This window comes from Palaemon carinicauda, chromosome 7, assembly GCF_036898095.1.
Source record: "Palaemon carinicauda isolate YSFRI2023 chromosome 7, ASM3689809v2, whole genome shotgun sequence".
Lineage (NCBI taxonomy): Eukaryota > Metazoa > Arthropoda > Malacostraca > Decapoda > Palaemonidae > Palaemon > Palaemon carinicauda.
The window spans coordinates 113,863,853-113,881,840 of record NC_090731.1 but is presented as its reverse complement, the minus strand read 5'-3'; the positions used below and the strand labels follow the sequence as shown (position 1 = coordinate 113,881,840).

General features: G+C 39.6%; 1 protein-coding gene across 1 annotated transcript; it reads right to left on the bottom strand.

Annotated features, from left to right (window-relative positions):
• Positions 1-10,891: 10,891 nt before the first annotated feature.
• Positions 10,892-11,728, bottom strand: LOC137644487 (uncharacterized). The gene has a single exon (XM_068377460.1). It carries the CDS (start codon positions 11,726-11,728, stop codon positions 10,892-10,894), a length of 837 nt encoding a protein of 278 aa, XP_068233561.1.
• Positions 11,729-17,988: the final 6,260 nt, after the last annotated feature.

The window sequence follows — 17,988 nt, the reverse complement described above, 5'->3', positions numbered from 1 at the left end:
CTCCCCTCTTCTATCCCTTTCACAAATCTTAGCCTTCCTCCTGCTATCCTAGTCTTCATTTTGGACATTCTTATTTCTCCCCGTAGTGTTGCTACTGCTGCATATCGTGGTGCTCCCAAAATGTTTCTTCCCACTCCGTTTTCAATCTGCTGTAATCTTTTTATTTCACTGTCGGTTATGTTCATTACTGCTGTGCCATACACTATTCCCGGTAAGGCTATATTTTTCTATGTTTTTCCTATTAGTATTTTGTGGCAGCTTTTTGCAATAATTGAGTAGGTTAAGTTGGCTAGGTTTTCTGCCTTTTCCATCATTTTCTTCATTTGTTTTTTAAACATATTTCTTTTCCCTTCTATCTCTATTCCTAAGTATTTTATGCTATCTGTTACTTTAATACCCCCTATTTCTTCTAGTTTTTCTTTCATATTATATATAATTATATGACTCTTATTTTTGTTTATTTCAGAATTAAAGGTTCTTCGTTGCTCTCCCCAAAACAACACAATGATTGGGGGCACACTACTACCAATACTACTACTACTACTACTACTACTACTACTACTACTACTACTACTACTACTACTAGAAGCTTTGGCGTAATCCTCTGCGATCAATTGCAGAAAGTTTATCTTCCTTAGTTTCCTCCGACACAGACAGACAGACAGTATAGCTTGCATATTTTTACATCTAACTTCCAGAGCCTGTCTAATATATCAGGCAACATCTTAAGTTAGTGCTTCTAACTTCCTCAATTCTATGTCATTGCTTCTATATTTTCTTAATTCCTTCGGCTAAACATATGCTCCGTTGTCTCATCTGCTTTATTATACAACACACAAAGCCTATATATAGTTTTTTTCATTCGTTTCTATAATTTTCTTTTCTTTTAATTCTATCACATTTAACCTTTGTGGTAATATATGTTCAATGTAGTTTTACATTTATGCTCTCATGTACGTTGTTTCTCTGCTTGCATTTACCAGCTTATTATGTTGCTATTTGTGTGTCTTCGTGCATATTATTGCTTGTGGATGTCCCTGTGTTGTCTGGCCCTTACTTTGATGTATTTGTTTGTTATTGTGCATGTAAAGTAGTACGTGTTGTAATAGTGGCTGTTTCTATTGTTTCAGGAGGTGACTCCAGTTTTTGTGTGCAATAAAACCTATAACCTATGACAGGTTTTTTATTTTCACAACAATTTATTGCACACAACATAAAAATTTGAGAGGCCATGGAACGGTTCCTGCGTCCAGAACGCTTCGAGGCTGACCCGGATTCTGCCACCGCTGCTAAGGAGTGGACGCACTGGCTGAGGACATTCAACAACTTCTACCAAGCAGTACAGAAGACATCTCCCAGTGCAGACAAACTAATCCTACTCACCAACTACGTTGCTCCTCGAGTGTACGACTACATAGCAGACTGTGACACTTATGTTAAGGCTGAGAAAGCACTGACATCACTGTATGTAAAACCTAGAAATGAGGTATTTGCTAGGCATGTCCTGGCCACACGTAGGCAGGGGTCAGGTGAGTCTCTAGACCAGTTTCTTCAAGCTCTGAAGCTCCTAGCAAAGACTGTCAGTTCAAAGCAGTGTCAGCAGAGCAGGCGTGTGATAACTATGTTAGAGATGCATTCATCAATGGACTTTCTTCTGGTGCCATTCGTCAAAGACTACTCGAAAATATAACTCTTAACTTGCAAACTGCTTATGAACAGGCACGCACTTTAGAGATGGCTCAGAAACATTCTGCTTCTTATACTACTGTTGAGCCAATTACTGCTGCTGTACCTCAGCCACAAAGTCAGTCAGGTGATTCAGAGTTTTTAGAAAGTAGTGATGAAACTGCTCATCTTGCCGCCACTACTGGCGCCAATCAGTGTTTTTTCTGTGGATTGAAACGGCACCCTCGGTTCAAATGTCCTGCTAGGGAAGCTTTATGTCTAAAGTGTAAGAAACAAGGACATTATGCAAAAGTGTGTAGGTCAGGGAAACCGGTAGGGGATACCTCTGCTGGTAAAACTAAATATTCGGCAGCAACACTGGCTACTGTGTCTGGGGCTGTGCCTAGTAGTCTTAGTAAATCTTTGAGTTGTTTGAAAGTTAATGGTCTCCCTGTTAATGCACTTATTGATACAGGAAGCTCGGAAAATTTTGTGAGTCAGAAGATTGCTAAAGAAAACAACCTAATCATACTTCCTGACGACGGGCACGTCTCTATGGCTGATGCGTCTCTCTCGTCCAAAGTCTTAGGTCTTTGTTGTGTTAATGTGGAGCTGCAAGGACAAATTTATCCTAGTGTAAAACTCAAAGTACTGCCAGCCCTGTGTAGTGATGTAATTTTGGGGCATGAATTCTTGAAGAATCATTCTGCTCTAGAAATGGCTTTTGGAGGAGCACGCCCACCACTCAAGATATGTGGGCTGGCAGCAGTGAAGTTGGTTGCGCCCGCACTCTTCAGCAATCTGACATCAGACTGCAGACCCATTGCGGCAAAGTCTAGACATTACTCTCAGGCTGATAAGGAATTTGTCAAAACTGAAATTGGTAGAATGCTACAAGAAGGAATAATAATACCCAGCCAGTCTCCATGGAGGGCCCAGGTGCTAATCACTGCAGGGCACAATCGCAGGAAGAGAATGGTGATTGATTATTCACAAACTATAAACAGGTTTACTGAGCTGGATGCTTACCCTTTGCCTCGGATCGATGAAACAGTGAATAATGTCTCGAGATATAAAGTGTTTAGCACCTTGGACCTGAAGAGCGCCTACCACCAAGTGCCAATAAGAGAAGACGAAAAGTTGTACACTGCTTTTGAGGCGAGTGGAAAGCTGTACGAGTTCAATCGAATCCCATTTGGTGTGAAGAACGGAGTGGCCGCTTTCCAACGAGTTGTGGATCAGATCCTTGCAAAAGAAAAGGTGGAAGGGGCATTTGCTTATGTGGACAATGTGACTGTATGTGGAGAGACGGAAGAGGAGCATGACAAAAACCTAAATCATTTCTTGAAAGTGGCGAGGGATTACAACCTCACATTTAATCATGACAAGTGTGATTTCAGGACACAGTCTATAAACCTTCTGGGATACTCTATAAAGGACGGAGAGATCAGACCTGATCCAGAACGACTGCAGCCTCTCTTGAGTTTACCCCTTCCCAAGGATACTGCCTCTCTTCGGAGAATGTTGGGGTTGCTTGCTCATTACTCACGATGGATACCCAACTTCTCTGAGAAGGTCCGGCCTCTTTCACACTCCACGAGATTCCCATTGTCTTTTGAAGCTTCTCTGACTTTTGAGAAATTGAAGAATGAAATTGCAAAGTCCGTGGTGCAAGCCATTGATCCTACATCCCCTTTCACAGTCGAAACAGATGCCTCAGACCATGCCATTGCCGCTACTCTCACTCAGAATGGACGTCCTGTAGCGTTCTTCTCTCGCACTCTCTCTGACAGTGAACAAAGGCATTCTTCAGTAGAGAAAGAAGCTTATGCCATAGTTGAGGCCCTCAGAAAGTGGAAGCATTACCTAATTGGTCATCACTTTAAGCTGATTACTGACCAGCGAAGTGTAACATTCATGTTCGACACAAGATCTTCAAGCAAAATCAAGAACGACAAGATAGCCAGGTGGCGCATTGAACTGTCATGCTACCACTACGATATAGTGTATCGTCCAGGTACGGAAAATATTCCTGCAGATGCTCTCTCGCGTGTCTGTGGTGCTGTAGCTACAGACAAACTCAAACAACTGCATGAAAGTCTCTGTCATCCTGGAGTGTCAAGGATGGTGCATTTCATCCGAGTTCGGAACCTGGCTTATTCTGTTGAGGATGTAAAGAAGGTTACTGCTTCTTGTCCAATCTGCTCTACTGTCAAACCTCAGTTCTATAAGCCTGATGATGGCCATCTGGTGAAAGCTACTCAGCCATACGAGAGATTGAACTTGGATTTTAAGGGGCCCCTTCCATCACAGTCGAAAAACAGATACTTGCTCACAGTCATTGACGAATTCTCACGGTTCCCTTTTGCGTTCCCTTGTTCAGACATGACTGCTGGTGCTATCATCGGGTGTTTGGTACAACTGTTTGCACTATTCGGAATGCCAGCATACATACACTCAGACAGGGGAGCCTCTTTCATGTCAGAAGAACTGAAGAAATTCTTACTAGAGAAAGGAGTGGCTACCAGTCGCACTACGCCCTACAACCCAAGGGGCAATGGCCAGGGGGAGAGGTACAATGGAATCATATGGAAAACCATTCGGTTAGCTCTCAGAACAAGGAATCTTGATGTCTCGAAATGGGAAGTTGTCCTACCAGATGCACTTCACTCTATCCGTTCTCTGCTATGTACGTCAACTAATTGTACACCACACGAGCGTTTCCTAAAGCATCCTCGGAAGTCCACGTCAGGTCGTACGTTGCCTACCTGGCTCATCACCAAAGGTCCCGCTCTATTAAGACGACAAGTACGGCACAGCAAGAATGACCCTCTAGTAGATGAAGTAGAAATAGTAGAAGCTAATCCTGAATATGCTCATGTCAAGTTTCCTGATGGTAGAGAGTCCACTGTGTCTTTGAGGCATCTAGCACCTTTAAGTGGTGATGATAGTAGCAGCCTGGAGGCCACCAGATCTTCACTGCCGCAATCTCTAGAGTCTCTAGGTATATCAGAGTCTGAGGTGCGCCGTCCAGATGCTAGAGCAAGCTCGGAACCTGCTCTTCAAGAAGTCACTCATGACGTTACATCCGGGGAAAGTGCTGTTCAGGAGCTTCCTGCTGCGTCTGGTCAAGGCACTACACCTGTACCACTCCGGAGGTCCGAAAGGACCCGGCGGGCTCCTAAGTATTTTGATGATTATGCTGCTTGAATTTCATAGGTGGGGAGAATGTGGTAATATATGTTCAATGTAGTTTTACATTTATGCTCTCATGTACGTTGTTTCTCTGCTTGCATTTACCAGCTTATTATGTTGCTATTTGTGTGTCTTCGTGCATATTATTGCTTGTGGATGTCCCTGTGTTGTCTGGCCCTTACTTTGATGTATTTGTTTGTTATTGTGCATGTAAAATAGTACGTGTTGTAATAGTGGCTGTTTCTATTGTTTCAGGAGGTGACTCCAGTTTTTGTGTGCAATAAAACCTATAACCTATGACAGGTTTTTTATTTTCACAACAACCTTGTTTACGTAATTATGATAGCTTCCTTGGTGATAAGTTGTCCTGTGTAATCTCTTCTGCCATTTTAGTTTGGTAATTTCTGCCCTATTCCTCTATTTTCCTTTTAATTCCATTTGCCACTTTACTTTTCATTGCTGTCTTGAGTTCTTGCTTTTTATACTTTCTTACTTCTTCCATTTTAATATCATATATTTTGCATAGGATATGAAGTGAGCGATTGGTTTCGAGTGAGAGTGGGGCTGAGACAGGGATGTGTGATGTCACCATGGATATTTAACTTGTATGTTGATGGAGTAGTGAGAAGGTGAATGTTCGAGTGCTTGGACGAGGATTGAAACTGATAGACAGGAATGATCATGAATGGGAGGCAAATCAGTTGTTGTTTGCGGATGATACTGTACTGGTTGCAGACTCGGAAGAGAAGCTTGGCCGATTAGCGACAGAATTTGGAAGGAGGATATGTGAGAGAAGGAAGTTGAGAGTTAATGTGGGTAAGAGTAAGGTTATGAGATGTACGGGAAGTGAAAGTGGTGCGAGGTTAAATTTTATGTTGAATGGAGAGTTACTTGAGGAGGTGAATCAGTTAAGATTCAGTTTAAGTACTTGGGGTCTGTTGTTGCAGCAAATGGTGGAGTGGAAGCAGATGTACGTCAAAGAGTGAATTAAGGATGCAAAGTGTTGGAGGCAGTGAAGGGAGTGGTAAAGAATAGAGGGTTGGGCATGAATGTAAAGAGAGTTCTGTATTAGAAAGTGATTGTACCAACTGTGATCATGTGTGGATCAGAGTTGTGGGGGAATGGAAGTGATGGAGAGACAGAAATTGAATGTGTTTGAGATGAAGTGTCTGAGGAGTATGGCTGGGGTATCTCGAGTAGATAGGGTTAAGAATGAAGTGGTAAGAAATGAGTTAGCAGCTAGAGTGGATATGAATGTGATGAGGTGGTTTGGCCATGTTGAGAGAATGGAAAATGGCTGTCTGCTAAAGAAGGTGATGAATGCAAGAGTTGATGGGAGAAGTACATGAGGAAGGCCAAGATTTGGGTGGATTGATGGGGGTGAAGAAAGCTCTGGGTGATAGGAGGATAGATGTGAGAGAGGCAAGGAAGCGTGCTAGAAATAGGAATGAATGGCGAGGGATTGTGACACAGTTCTGGTAGGCCCTGCTGCTTCCTCCGGTTACCTTGGATAACTCGGAGTAGTAGGGGATTCAGCATTATGAAGCTTCATCTTTGGTGGATAACGTGGGAGGGTGGGTTGTGGCACCCTAGCAGTACCAGCCGAACTCGGCTGAGTCCCTTGTCAGACTGGGGGGAACGTAGGGAGGAGAGGTCCCCTTTTTTCATTTGTTTGATGTTGGGGACCCCCAAATATTGGGGGAAGTGCCTTGGTATATGGATGGATATTTTGCATATTTCTATAATACCTTTTCTCCCAGCATTCCCCATATTATTATTATTATTATTATCATTATATAAAGCATAAACTACCCGATTAGGAAGAGCATTCTACAACTTGGCCACAGCTGGAATAAAACTTCTAAAATACTGTATGGTATTGAGCATCGTGATGGAGAGGGCGTAACAACATACCTGCTGTTATGAACAGGATGGTACTGTCCGGGAAGATCTGATTGAAAAGGATGGTCAGAAATATGAAAAATCTTATTCAACATGCAAAATGAAATTATTAATTTATGTATGGGACAGGTAAAATAAGCTTAATGAAAACAGGAAAGTAGAAACTATGGACTCAGGCAATGATAACATTGAAAAATCTTTAGGAAATTTAAGTGAAGTGAATAAGCAGTTTTATATATTAAGGCTGGGAGAGAACAAAGAACAGGTCTTCACTTGAGTACATTTATTTTCCAACTGACTTATACAGCTCAACATGTAAGTAGAATATACCAATTAGCACACTACTGAGTTACACCCTGGTCAATTACCACAACTACCAGTTATATATGATTAGGCTTAGTGGTAAACATACACAATACTCTTCCCTTCGTACAAGTAGCTATTGCTTCTGAAATATGAAAGAAAATAGACCAACTTAAAATATTAACAATATCAACGTAGAACAGACTAACTTAAAATATTAACTTTTCCCTCCACGCTAATAATTATTGCTTGACAACTTAGAAAAGACTAACTTAAAAGATTAACAACAATCACCGAATAACAAAACAACATGAACAAAACAATAAACACTAAGTATTAAAATAATGTAAATAAAACAAAATGTCTTCCACTGAAAATAACTAAAATTACTGTTTTAGGCATTTGATCTGATGGCTTGACCACTTTGTGGCTATTTCACATATTTCCGAATACAGTGCTTTACATAGTCTTTCAAATAAGTTGGTACCTTCCTAGTTCTTGTAGATCTCCTTGGCATAGAAGTAGTGTCTGGCACAGATATATCTGTTAAGACTGCACTGTGATCAGAACTTCCGATAGACCTAGTTGTTGGAGAATCCTGGTTGTTGGGTACATTTAAGTGTCCTTCGCTGTTCTGAGCATTTATGACAGGCCTACCCATTGCTGGTTTACTAACCCCACTTCCAGCATGCGTTTTTACGCTATCTGACAGTTCAGTGATTGCTTTATCCTCTTCAACTTTATGTTTACTGACCTCACCACACACATTGAACTGTGATGCATCAGCTGACATTTCAACTGGGTCCTCCCTGTATGCCGATCCGTCAACTCGACGCAGTTGGTCAATATGTCTTTTCCAGATGATGTCACCCACGGCAACATGATAGGAACATGGACTCAAACGTTCAGTCACAATCCCTGAAATCCAAGTTTCTTTTCTATTTCGATAATCCCTGGCTAACACAGTATCTCCAATTGTAACTAGTCTCGTTGGTTTCTTAAATAAGTCACCAGATGATTGCTTTTGAATTCTTTCCAATGTGTTTGGACGCAGTAGGTCAAGACGTGTTTTCAACCGTCTACCCATCAATTCTGCCGGTGTGCGCTTGGTAGTGGTATGCGGGGTTGTGCGGTACGTGAGGAGAAAATCACAAAGTTTTTGATTTAACGAACTGTCTTTGCTATCACGTGCTTTCATACCACGCTTGAATGCAGTCTTGAATGTTTTTACAAAGCATTCTGCTTGACCATTTGTACTTGGATGATACGGTGCAGTGAAGATATGTTTGATCCCATTGCTTGCAGTAAATGCACGGAACTCAGCTGAAGTAAACTGTGGCCCATTGTCAGAGATAAGTTCATCACAAACTCCATGTTGTGCGAAGATCTTTCTGATCACCTCTATTGTGCGCGTAGTGCTAGTTGACCTCATACGACAGACCTCTGGCCACTTTGAATATGCGTCCACCATTATGAACCACATTTCGCCTAAGAAAGGGCCAGCAAAATCAATATGGACTCTTTTCCATGGTCCTGCTGGCCATTTCCACGGACTTCCTTGAGCTACAAGCGGAACCGATTGCGTTTCTTGACATGCATAACATGACTGCACTGTTCGTTCAATGTCTTGATCAATGTTGGACCACCACACGTGCATTCTTGCTAATACTTTCATTCTCACAATCCCTGGATGACAACTGTGTAATTCGTTAAGAACCTGTCCCTGAAACTTTTTAGGAACAATAATACGAACTCCCCAGAGCAAACAACCATCTTCTACTGTGATCTCCTCACGACGGATATAGAATGGTTTGAGATCGCTACTGATATCTGCTGCATCTGGCCATCCCGTAGTGGTAAATAGCAATACTTTTGACAGCACAGGGTCATGTCTCACCTCTCTAGCAATGTGTTTTGCCAAAATCGGAAGTGCTTTAATTTGCGCAATGTTCAGTTCAGTTGCTTCAGATGTCCAATATATAAATTCTTCTGCACAACCTTCTACTGGTAACGGAAGCCGCGACAATGCATCTGCATTGCAGTTTTGTTCTGACTTACGAACAGGAATGTCATAATCGTATGCAGCAAGCTGGGTCGCCCATCTTTGTATTCTCGCAGCAGCCAATATGGGAATGCCTTTTTTCGGACTGAATATGAAACTCAGTGGTTTATTATCCGTGATCAGTGTGAATTTACGTCCATATAGATACTGATGGAATCTGTGGATCCCAAAAATGATTGCTAGTCCTTCCCTTTCCAGTTAGGAATAATTCGCCTCGGCTTTTGTTAATGTACGAGATGCATATGCTATGGGTCGCTCACCATCTTCTGTTAGATGCGAAAGAACAGCTCCGAGCCCTTTTGGGGATGCATCAACTGCTAGTGTCACTGGCTTTTTAGGGTCATATTGAACCAAAACACCACAGTCTTTAGTTAATAATTCTACAACCTTAGTGAACGCCTCCTCGCATTCCGACGACCAACTCTATTTCCGATCCTTCTTCAAAAGTTCGGATAAAGTTGCAGCTACAGAAGATAAGTTCGGTGCATATCGGCGGTAATGATTGACGAGTCCTAAGAACGACTGCATTTCTGCTCTATTTGTTGGGCGTGGTGCGTCTCTAACAGCTGCTGTGGTTTCCTCATCTATTCTCAGGCCTTCCTTGTCTACTACGAAACTCAGCCATTTCATGGATGGTCTGAAAAAGGCACACTTAGGCAGGTTACAACGCAGACCATTATCTTCAAGCCTCTGCAATACGTCATCTAGATTCTGCAAATGTTCTTGATCATTACGGCCAGTCACGCTGATATCATCCATATTGCATGCACATGCTACTCCTTGTAGGACCATGTCCATCATTGATTGAAATAGCTGAGGTGCGCAAGATACTCCGAATGGTAATCGAGTATAGCGGAACAAACCCAGAGGGGTATTAATTGTCAGATACTTTCGTGATTCTTCTGCCACTTCTATCTGTTTATATGCGTTTGATAAGTCTACTTTTGAAAACATCATGCCTCCATTCAACTTATGGTATAGATCATCCATATGTGGCATTGGATATTCTGGATTTTCAAGGTACTTGTTCACTGTGACTTTAAAGTCACCACAAACCCTGATTGATCCATCGGCTTTCTTGACAGGAACAATGGGAGCGGCCCATTCACTGTATTCAACACGTTCCAGGATTCCCTCCCGTTCCTCTTTAAGAATTGCCTCCTTCACTTCATCTAGAATTGCATACGGAACTGGCCTTGCTTTGAAGAACACCGGTTTTGTTTCAGGTTTGACGCGCAGTTCAGCTTTAAAATTTACCGCTTTTCCCAGTTCTGATTTGAAAACTGCCTCATGTTTTCTAAGAATTCTTTGTAACTCTGGAGGATATTCATTAAATGAATCAGTTCTGCTTGTTACAATGTTATTGATACACAATGCCTCCCAGTCTAATCGAATATGCGCTAACCAGTCCCTTCCGAATAGTGCTGGTCCGTCACTGTGCACAACATAGAGTGGTAAGCCTTTAATCCTTTGGCCCTGATACTGAACGTTAACATAACATATTCCTATTACTGGTACGTTGTCTCCAGTGATTGTTTTCAGAACCATGTTGCTAGGTTTTAGCTCCACATGCTTCTTTAGATGACTACGATATATTCGTTTTGGTATCAAAGAAACGGCCGCACCAGTGTCTACTTCCATCTCCATTCGTTTTCCATTTAATAAGACAGCTACCATTATCTCAGGAGTTTTTGTACGTCTTCCAGGCTGTTTTTGAACTTTTCCTTTTGTTCCATTGGATATTTTGTTGCGAACGTTTCTAATTCAAACATGACTGATATCGGTATAATCAGATTCTGAACTTGAATCCGTGTCAGAAACAGTGACTGACTGTGCATGTTTCACCTTTGACGACCTCTTCTCCTTTTTCCCGTACTTGAAGTTCCGTTTGTCCTTCGGAGCATGATCCCCGGGAGCAGCCGTACATTTCTTTCGCAAATGTCCCCTTTTGTGACATATGCTACATTCTGTTTCTTTGTAAAAACAGCGATCAGGACGGTGGTTATTTCTGCCGCAACGCCAACATTCTCTTATTCGTTCGGACGTTGGTTTCACCACTTTAACTTCCTTGGATTCGGATGAATGGATGTTCTGTACTTGTTCCTCAGCCATTTCACAGCTCATTGCGATTTTGAATGCCTTTTCGAGTGTAAGGTCTGTTTCACTGAGTAGCTTCCGTTGAGCAACACGATTGCTAAGTCCTATCACAAACATGTCCCTTAAAACTTCATCCAAAAAACCTTTGAATTCACATTTTTCTGCTAACTTCCTTTGTTCCGTGACAAACTGAGTGACCGATTCGCCATCTTGCTGTTTACGTTGGTAGAATCTATATCTCTCAGCGATGATAATCGGCTTTGGTGTTAAATGCTCGGATATGAGTTTTGTCAGTTCCTGGAACGTCTTCTCAGCTGGTTTGTTTGGAGCAAGCAGTGTCTTGACAAGTCCATAGGTCTTTGGCCCAACGACTGTTAAAAACAAAGCTTTTTTCCTGTCATCTTCGATGTCATTTACAAGACAAAACTGGTCGAAACGTTCAATGTAATCCTCAAAATCCTCTTCGGTTTGGTACTCAGTGATATTTCCAAGATACTGCGCCATTGGTAGTTTATCCTCGTTGCCACTTTTATATATTAAGGCTGGGAGAGAACAAAGAACAGGTCTTCACTTGAGTACATTTATTTTCCAACTGACTTATACAGCTCAACATGTAAGTAGAATATACCAATTAGCACACTACTGAGTTACACCCTGGTCAATTACCACAACTACCAGTTATATATGATTAGGCTTAGTGGTAAACATACACAATAAGCAGGAACACGAGAGGAGATAAGAATGGATTGAAAGAAATTTGCAGTGTGAACACATTCAAAATGAGGAAGAAGAGGATCATGATAGTAGAAAGAAAAGTAAAAATACACAAGACATAGTGTGTAATGAACAAAGAGAAAGATATGGTAAAAGTAATGAGAATATGACATTTAGAGAAAAAGAGGATAAATAAAGAATGCAAATACTTTGCTACTGGGAAATGCTACCGAGGCACTGAGTGCAGATTTTACCATAGGAGAAAATATACAAGAAGAAATGGTGAAAGAATAATATGCAGGCAGAATGACATAGGGAGAAACTTGTAAATTTTGACATAGGCCACAAACAATGCAAAGAAAAACTGGGTTAGAACAAGTGAGAGGGCCAATGAAGTATCAGATCTGCAACACCGATGTACCTTAGATCATTTAGCAGTAGTTCATACACAACTGTATCAAAAGCAGCACTAACATCGAGTGGTATTGAAATACCACATTTTTTAAATCCATTATTTCCAGATTATTACTTACAACAGAACAGATAGCTGTCTCCGTGGAGTATAATTTTCTGTAAGCAGAGGGGTACCTCAGGGGAGTGTACTGAGCCCAATCTTATTTTGTAACTATACTATTGGTCTGTCAAAAATACTACAAAGGCATGGAGTGAAGTTCAAACAATTTGTAGATGATACACAATTTTACTTCGCCATAAATGATATAGACAAAACTACTAAAACTCTAAACCGAATTCTTGCCAGTGATTTGGAATGGAGGACAATCAAACAACTAAGATTAAATAAGAATAAATCTGAGTTATGGTGGGTGGAAAGAAAAACAGCATAAGACAATAAGACACTTGTGTGATATTCAAATAGATATAAATAACGACTCTGTCCCGATATCTAGTAAAGTTTGTATAGTAATCTAGACATATCTCTTGACTGTAACTTGTCTTTCAATGCCCAAATAAATCATCATCATCATCTCCTCCGTCTATTGACAAAGGTGTGGAGAAATGTGTTTTCATTTAATTGTTGAGTGGAAAGTTGTTGTTCCGGGAGTCTCCCTACATCAAGGCAAAGATCAGCAGGGGAGGAAAAGGAGTACTATCACTCAAGGCACAAGCACCCTGTTAATAACTTTGATGACATTGTTCACAACCTTCACTCTAAATGAAAAAAAAAAATGTACTCTGTCCAGAGGCCTGAAAACTCCACACGTGAAATAAAAGCAATTTGATGGCCTACTTTAGCTTTGTTAGGTCTAAGGTCATCTATACTCTGTTTCGGCTCCGTCCCAGGGACCCCAGTAAGATGTTGGATAGGAATCTTACGTCATGTAATTATTGTGACAATGGAAAAAAATAGGAGCAGTGGTGTATTCAAGTAAAGTTAAATGGGGATCTTCACCTTCAAAGCACTAAGTTAAAGAAGCGTACACTCGCTTATACGAACTTAACTATACCTAAGTAGGTTACTCTTAACATCTCGGGTGCATCTGACCCGTACTATGGATTAGTAGAATTCAGATAATGGGGTTAAAGATACCAATGGTTGTAATCAATTCTAATTTCTTTATTACAGTAAAGAAGCGAATCAGAGTAACTCAATAATGATGTATTCAAATAGCATATTTGATAAATGAAATGTTAACTACAATTTACAACACAAAACATTGAAATTGATAAACTGAATAAACACGAGGGATTAACCATCAAACAGAATAAATAAAATAAAAATCTTATGGTAAATAACTTATATTGTTGCTCTCTCTCTCGCTCTCTCTCTCTCTCTCTCTCTCTCTCTCTCTCTCTCTCTCTCTCTCTCTCTCTCAGTCATCCTAATGTTACCCTTAATTATTACGATTATAATTTACTATACATGTCTGATGTTTTTCTTTAAGAGTGTTGAGCATTTCGTTTGTCATGTTTGCTTTTGATATTGTCATTTACAAGTTTTGAAAATATTACTCTTCTCGTAATATTTTGGGAGGGAGATGAAAGATGTGTTAAGATGAGGCTCCTTGTAGCACCATCCACATAATTGACGTCACTGTCCACGTCACGGCCTATTTGTATATTTTCCTTCCGCTGTAAATCAGTTGTAATGAAAATGTGAAACCAAGCTGACTATCATTTCCTGATCCTGCATAGCTTTAGATCCAACAGCTTTTTACAGCTTTCCACTCAGGTAATGCCTTTCCTGCTCTTGGTGTCATCATTATTCCTACCCGTTCTCTTCCAACTCCACCAGCTATCCCTATATATATATATATATATATATATATATATATATATATATATATATATATATATATATATATATATATATATATATATATATATATATATATATATATATATATAGTGGTGAAATACTGGGGAATTTACAACCACATATGTTTACTTTCTTTAAACTGTAAACCCTCGTGCACCAACTTCGCACGAGGCCAAGTTACATAACTGAGAAACACACTTACGTAAGAGACATTTGCCGTTTACCTTAACTTTGATTCACAACTATATTTCTTGCACTAATTCTTTTGGGGGTGATGCCACACGGGTTCACAAAGACTCAATTAAAAAGTTTGACATATATTTAATATTTAAAGTACACAAACAAAAATCATCAGAGTTACGTAAAAGAGCGAACATTAACATTAACACAAATGAACAAAATTTACGTTACTTGATGAAAATTAAACAAATATCAAACGGGGTTACAGAGTATTCTTATAAGAACATTGCTGCAATGATGCGATGGTTCACGAGGTGATGATGGCGGTCGGATTCAGGAGAATATCTTCTAATTACTTGCCTTTTGGAGTTAACTGCTCAAAGAGGCCTAGATTCACCTTTCAACCCTGGAAGAAAACTCAGGAGGAGTATATTGCATAGCACAGTTGTCAGATCTACAAAATTACAGGGTTACGTAACATAACATCAATTTAAAGATAAACATCAAGTGCTCTAATCGTAACCCAAAAAAATGGGTTTCGTCCAGAAGGCAAGTTTAAATTACTGGCATGTGCCCTTACAATAATCAAACAATATATATAATCTCCACAGGAAGAAGTTTGACATCAATGGGATGTTACGTCATTTTATCTGATCTAGATGGATAAAATTTGCAAGAAAGTTAGCTTATTACTTTAAATATTATTATACTAATTCATACAAACTCATTGATATAGTTAATATGATAAAACTACTTCTGTGGAGGAAAATAATCACATTTAAACATATATTCATAGAAACTGGGAAATACATTAGAAAACGAACACTCTTAAAACTAAGAATACTTTTATTCAAGGGGAATAAATGTCACTTTTTGACATTCTCCCCCAAGAAGAATCATAATTAGAAATAATGCAACTGTACCCAAAATTCTAAATCAAAACATACACTTAGAGTACATCCATAGAAATTAAATCCTTTCTCTCTTGATCACAGCGGATTGCTGCTGCACGCCGAGGTCTCGCATCATTCAGAGGCACACTATCTGGCTCCTGAGTTTCAACACTATCAAATTCCCTCTCAGACACCCCCAGAAGTACGATCTTCGTGATTGATCTCATGTATAGTTTATTATTCACTTTCACTTCTACAGACCTAATCACACCATCAGACGACAGAAACAGCTAGGTTATCTTACCCAAGGAGATGAGGGATCTATAGCCTTTACTCAGATGATCTTCTAAGTCTACCATCACTATGTCCCCAATTTTCACATTTGCAGAGAGATTATTACGAGAGTTATTATCTCTCTCTCTCTCTCAAGGACACTAAATAGTCTCTTTTCCAAGAGTTCTCAAATTTCCTTAGCACTGATGATAGTCTCAAATATTGTGTTCTAAGATCACTTGAACTCGTGAAATCTGGGTCATCATTTGCTAAATTGTTAAGAGGTGAAATACAAAGATTTCTCCCATAAAGTAACATGGAGGGAGTCAAAGCCTCACAATTTACTTCCTTTAGTGACATCTCATCTTGTGCTAGATACCACTCTAAACCCAAAACGTTTACTCTTTCTTTGCTAACGTCTATGGTTCTGTTGAACTCTGAATCATTACTTGCTAACGTCTATGGTTCTGTTGAACTCTGAATCATTACTGACCCATTCTTGTAGAGGCATATTAGCGTCTTCAAGAATCTCACTTATTACTGGATACTCATCCATCAAGACTGACACATCCTTGTAAATTTTACTAAAATTATCTACATAGAAATTCTTCATCAGAGATGATGCAAGAGGATTATCATGTAAAGAGAAATGATGCAAGAGGGTTTGCTGCAAGAGAAAGGGTGAGCACGTAGCTCCAAAACAAACTACACAAAACCTGTAAGTTACAGTTGACTTCAAATCAGAGGGATAAGTTATCCATAGAAATCTGCAATAATCACGACAGTCAGGTGAAATGCCTATCCTTAAAAAGGCTTTACTGATATCTGAAATCACAGCTACTGGGTTTGGACGGAAACTCAACAGGGCATCGAAAAGTTTAGTAGTTAATGAGGGACCAGTTAATAAACAATCATTTAAGGAAAGTTCTCCTTTAGTCTTTGAAGAAGCATTAAAAACTATTCGAAAGGGAGTAGTTTCGGATTCCTTCAATACAGCATGATGGGGTAAATAATGTTCGATAATAGGGGAACCTGCAGGAATTAATTCTATAAACCCAGACTGAATGTAATCTTTGATAATCTTATCATATTTAGCATACAAGGAGGGGTCAGATTCAAATCTATGTAACAAGGAATTTAATTGACCAATGGCTATTCTATAGTTAACAGGCGGTCTACTTTCGTCTTTAAATGGTAAGGACACTTCATATTTATTGTCAACTCTTTTAACTTTATCCTTAAAACACTTAACTGATTCTCTTTCTTCAGGACTAATTTCAGATTGACGAATACCAAACACTTTCTAAATCCCATAATCTTCTAACTTCACAACAAGAATTAATATGAATTTCCTCTACTTCTATTCTGGAACAACATACATTTGATGTAGTAATCTCATTAGATTCTACGTCGTCATAAGACCAACTAGGAAGGGGTCCAAAAATTAGTGCACCACCAGAACTATTCAATATCTGTATTCCAGAGCAAATTTGACTGTTCTGAATGAATTTTCCATAATAATCAGCCCCAATGACTAATTCTATACCATTTACTTCATCTGAATTTAAATCATTATCTGCTAATTTTATGCCTTTACTCGTCAAGAACGCAGCTGACTTACATAATCCTGGAAAATAAATTCTGGAATTAACTCTATCAAATGCAATGGCATTAATGACAGTACGAATTTTACCTAGTCTCACCACAACTCTTACTATATCACAATCAACTTCCATGGCATCACTGCCAAATGGTTTTACCTTTAAGGCTACCGTTGCTATGGACGATAGATTAAGCTTATGGGCTAATTCCGTTGCAATAAACGTTCTTTGCGCACCAGAATCAAAGAGTGCTCTCTCAAAGGAACGATGTCCATTGCCTGACACAATTACGCTAGCAGTAGGAAGAGCAGTCGAAACAGAAATCTTATTATTCTGAGAATGATCAATTCCCAAAGAAGCAGTCATAACTACGGGGGAATCACCTTTACTAACAGCATCTTTGGGATCCTTATGAGAATTCCCATTAACATTTGATTGACTAACAGCACCTTTGGAATCCTTATTAGGACACCCAAAGTTAATATTTGATTGACTAACAGCACCTTTGGGATCCTTATTAGGACACCCAAAGTTAACAGTTGATTTACTAACATTAGTATTATTTACACTCAACTTTGGTGAAGCAGGATTTACAGGGTTTTCTGTTTTCTTACAAATCATCGGGTAATGAGGACCATCACATATATTACATTTAGGCTTATTCCTACATTCAAAGAATAAATGACCACCTTTGAGGCAAGAAAAACACAATCTTAAACATTTAACTCTGTCCCTTCTACTATCAACGGATTTGAAAGTCTTACAATCGCGAGAAGCATGGTTCAATGAGCAAAACACACAATTATTGTAAGGACTACTATTACT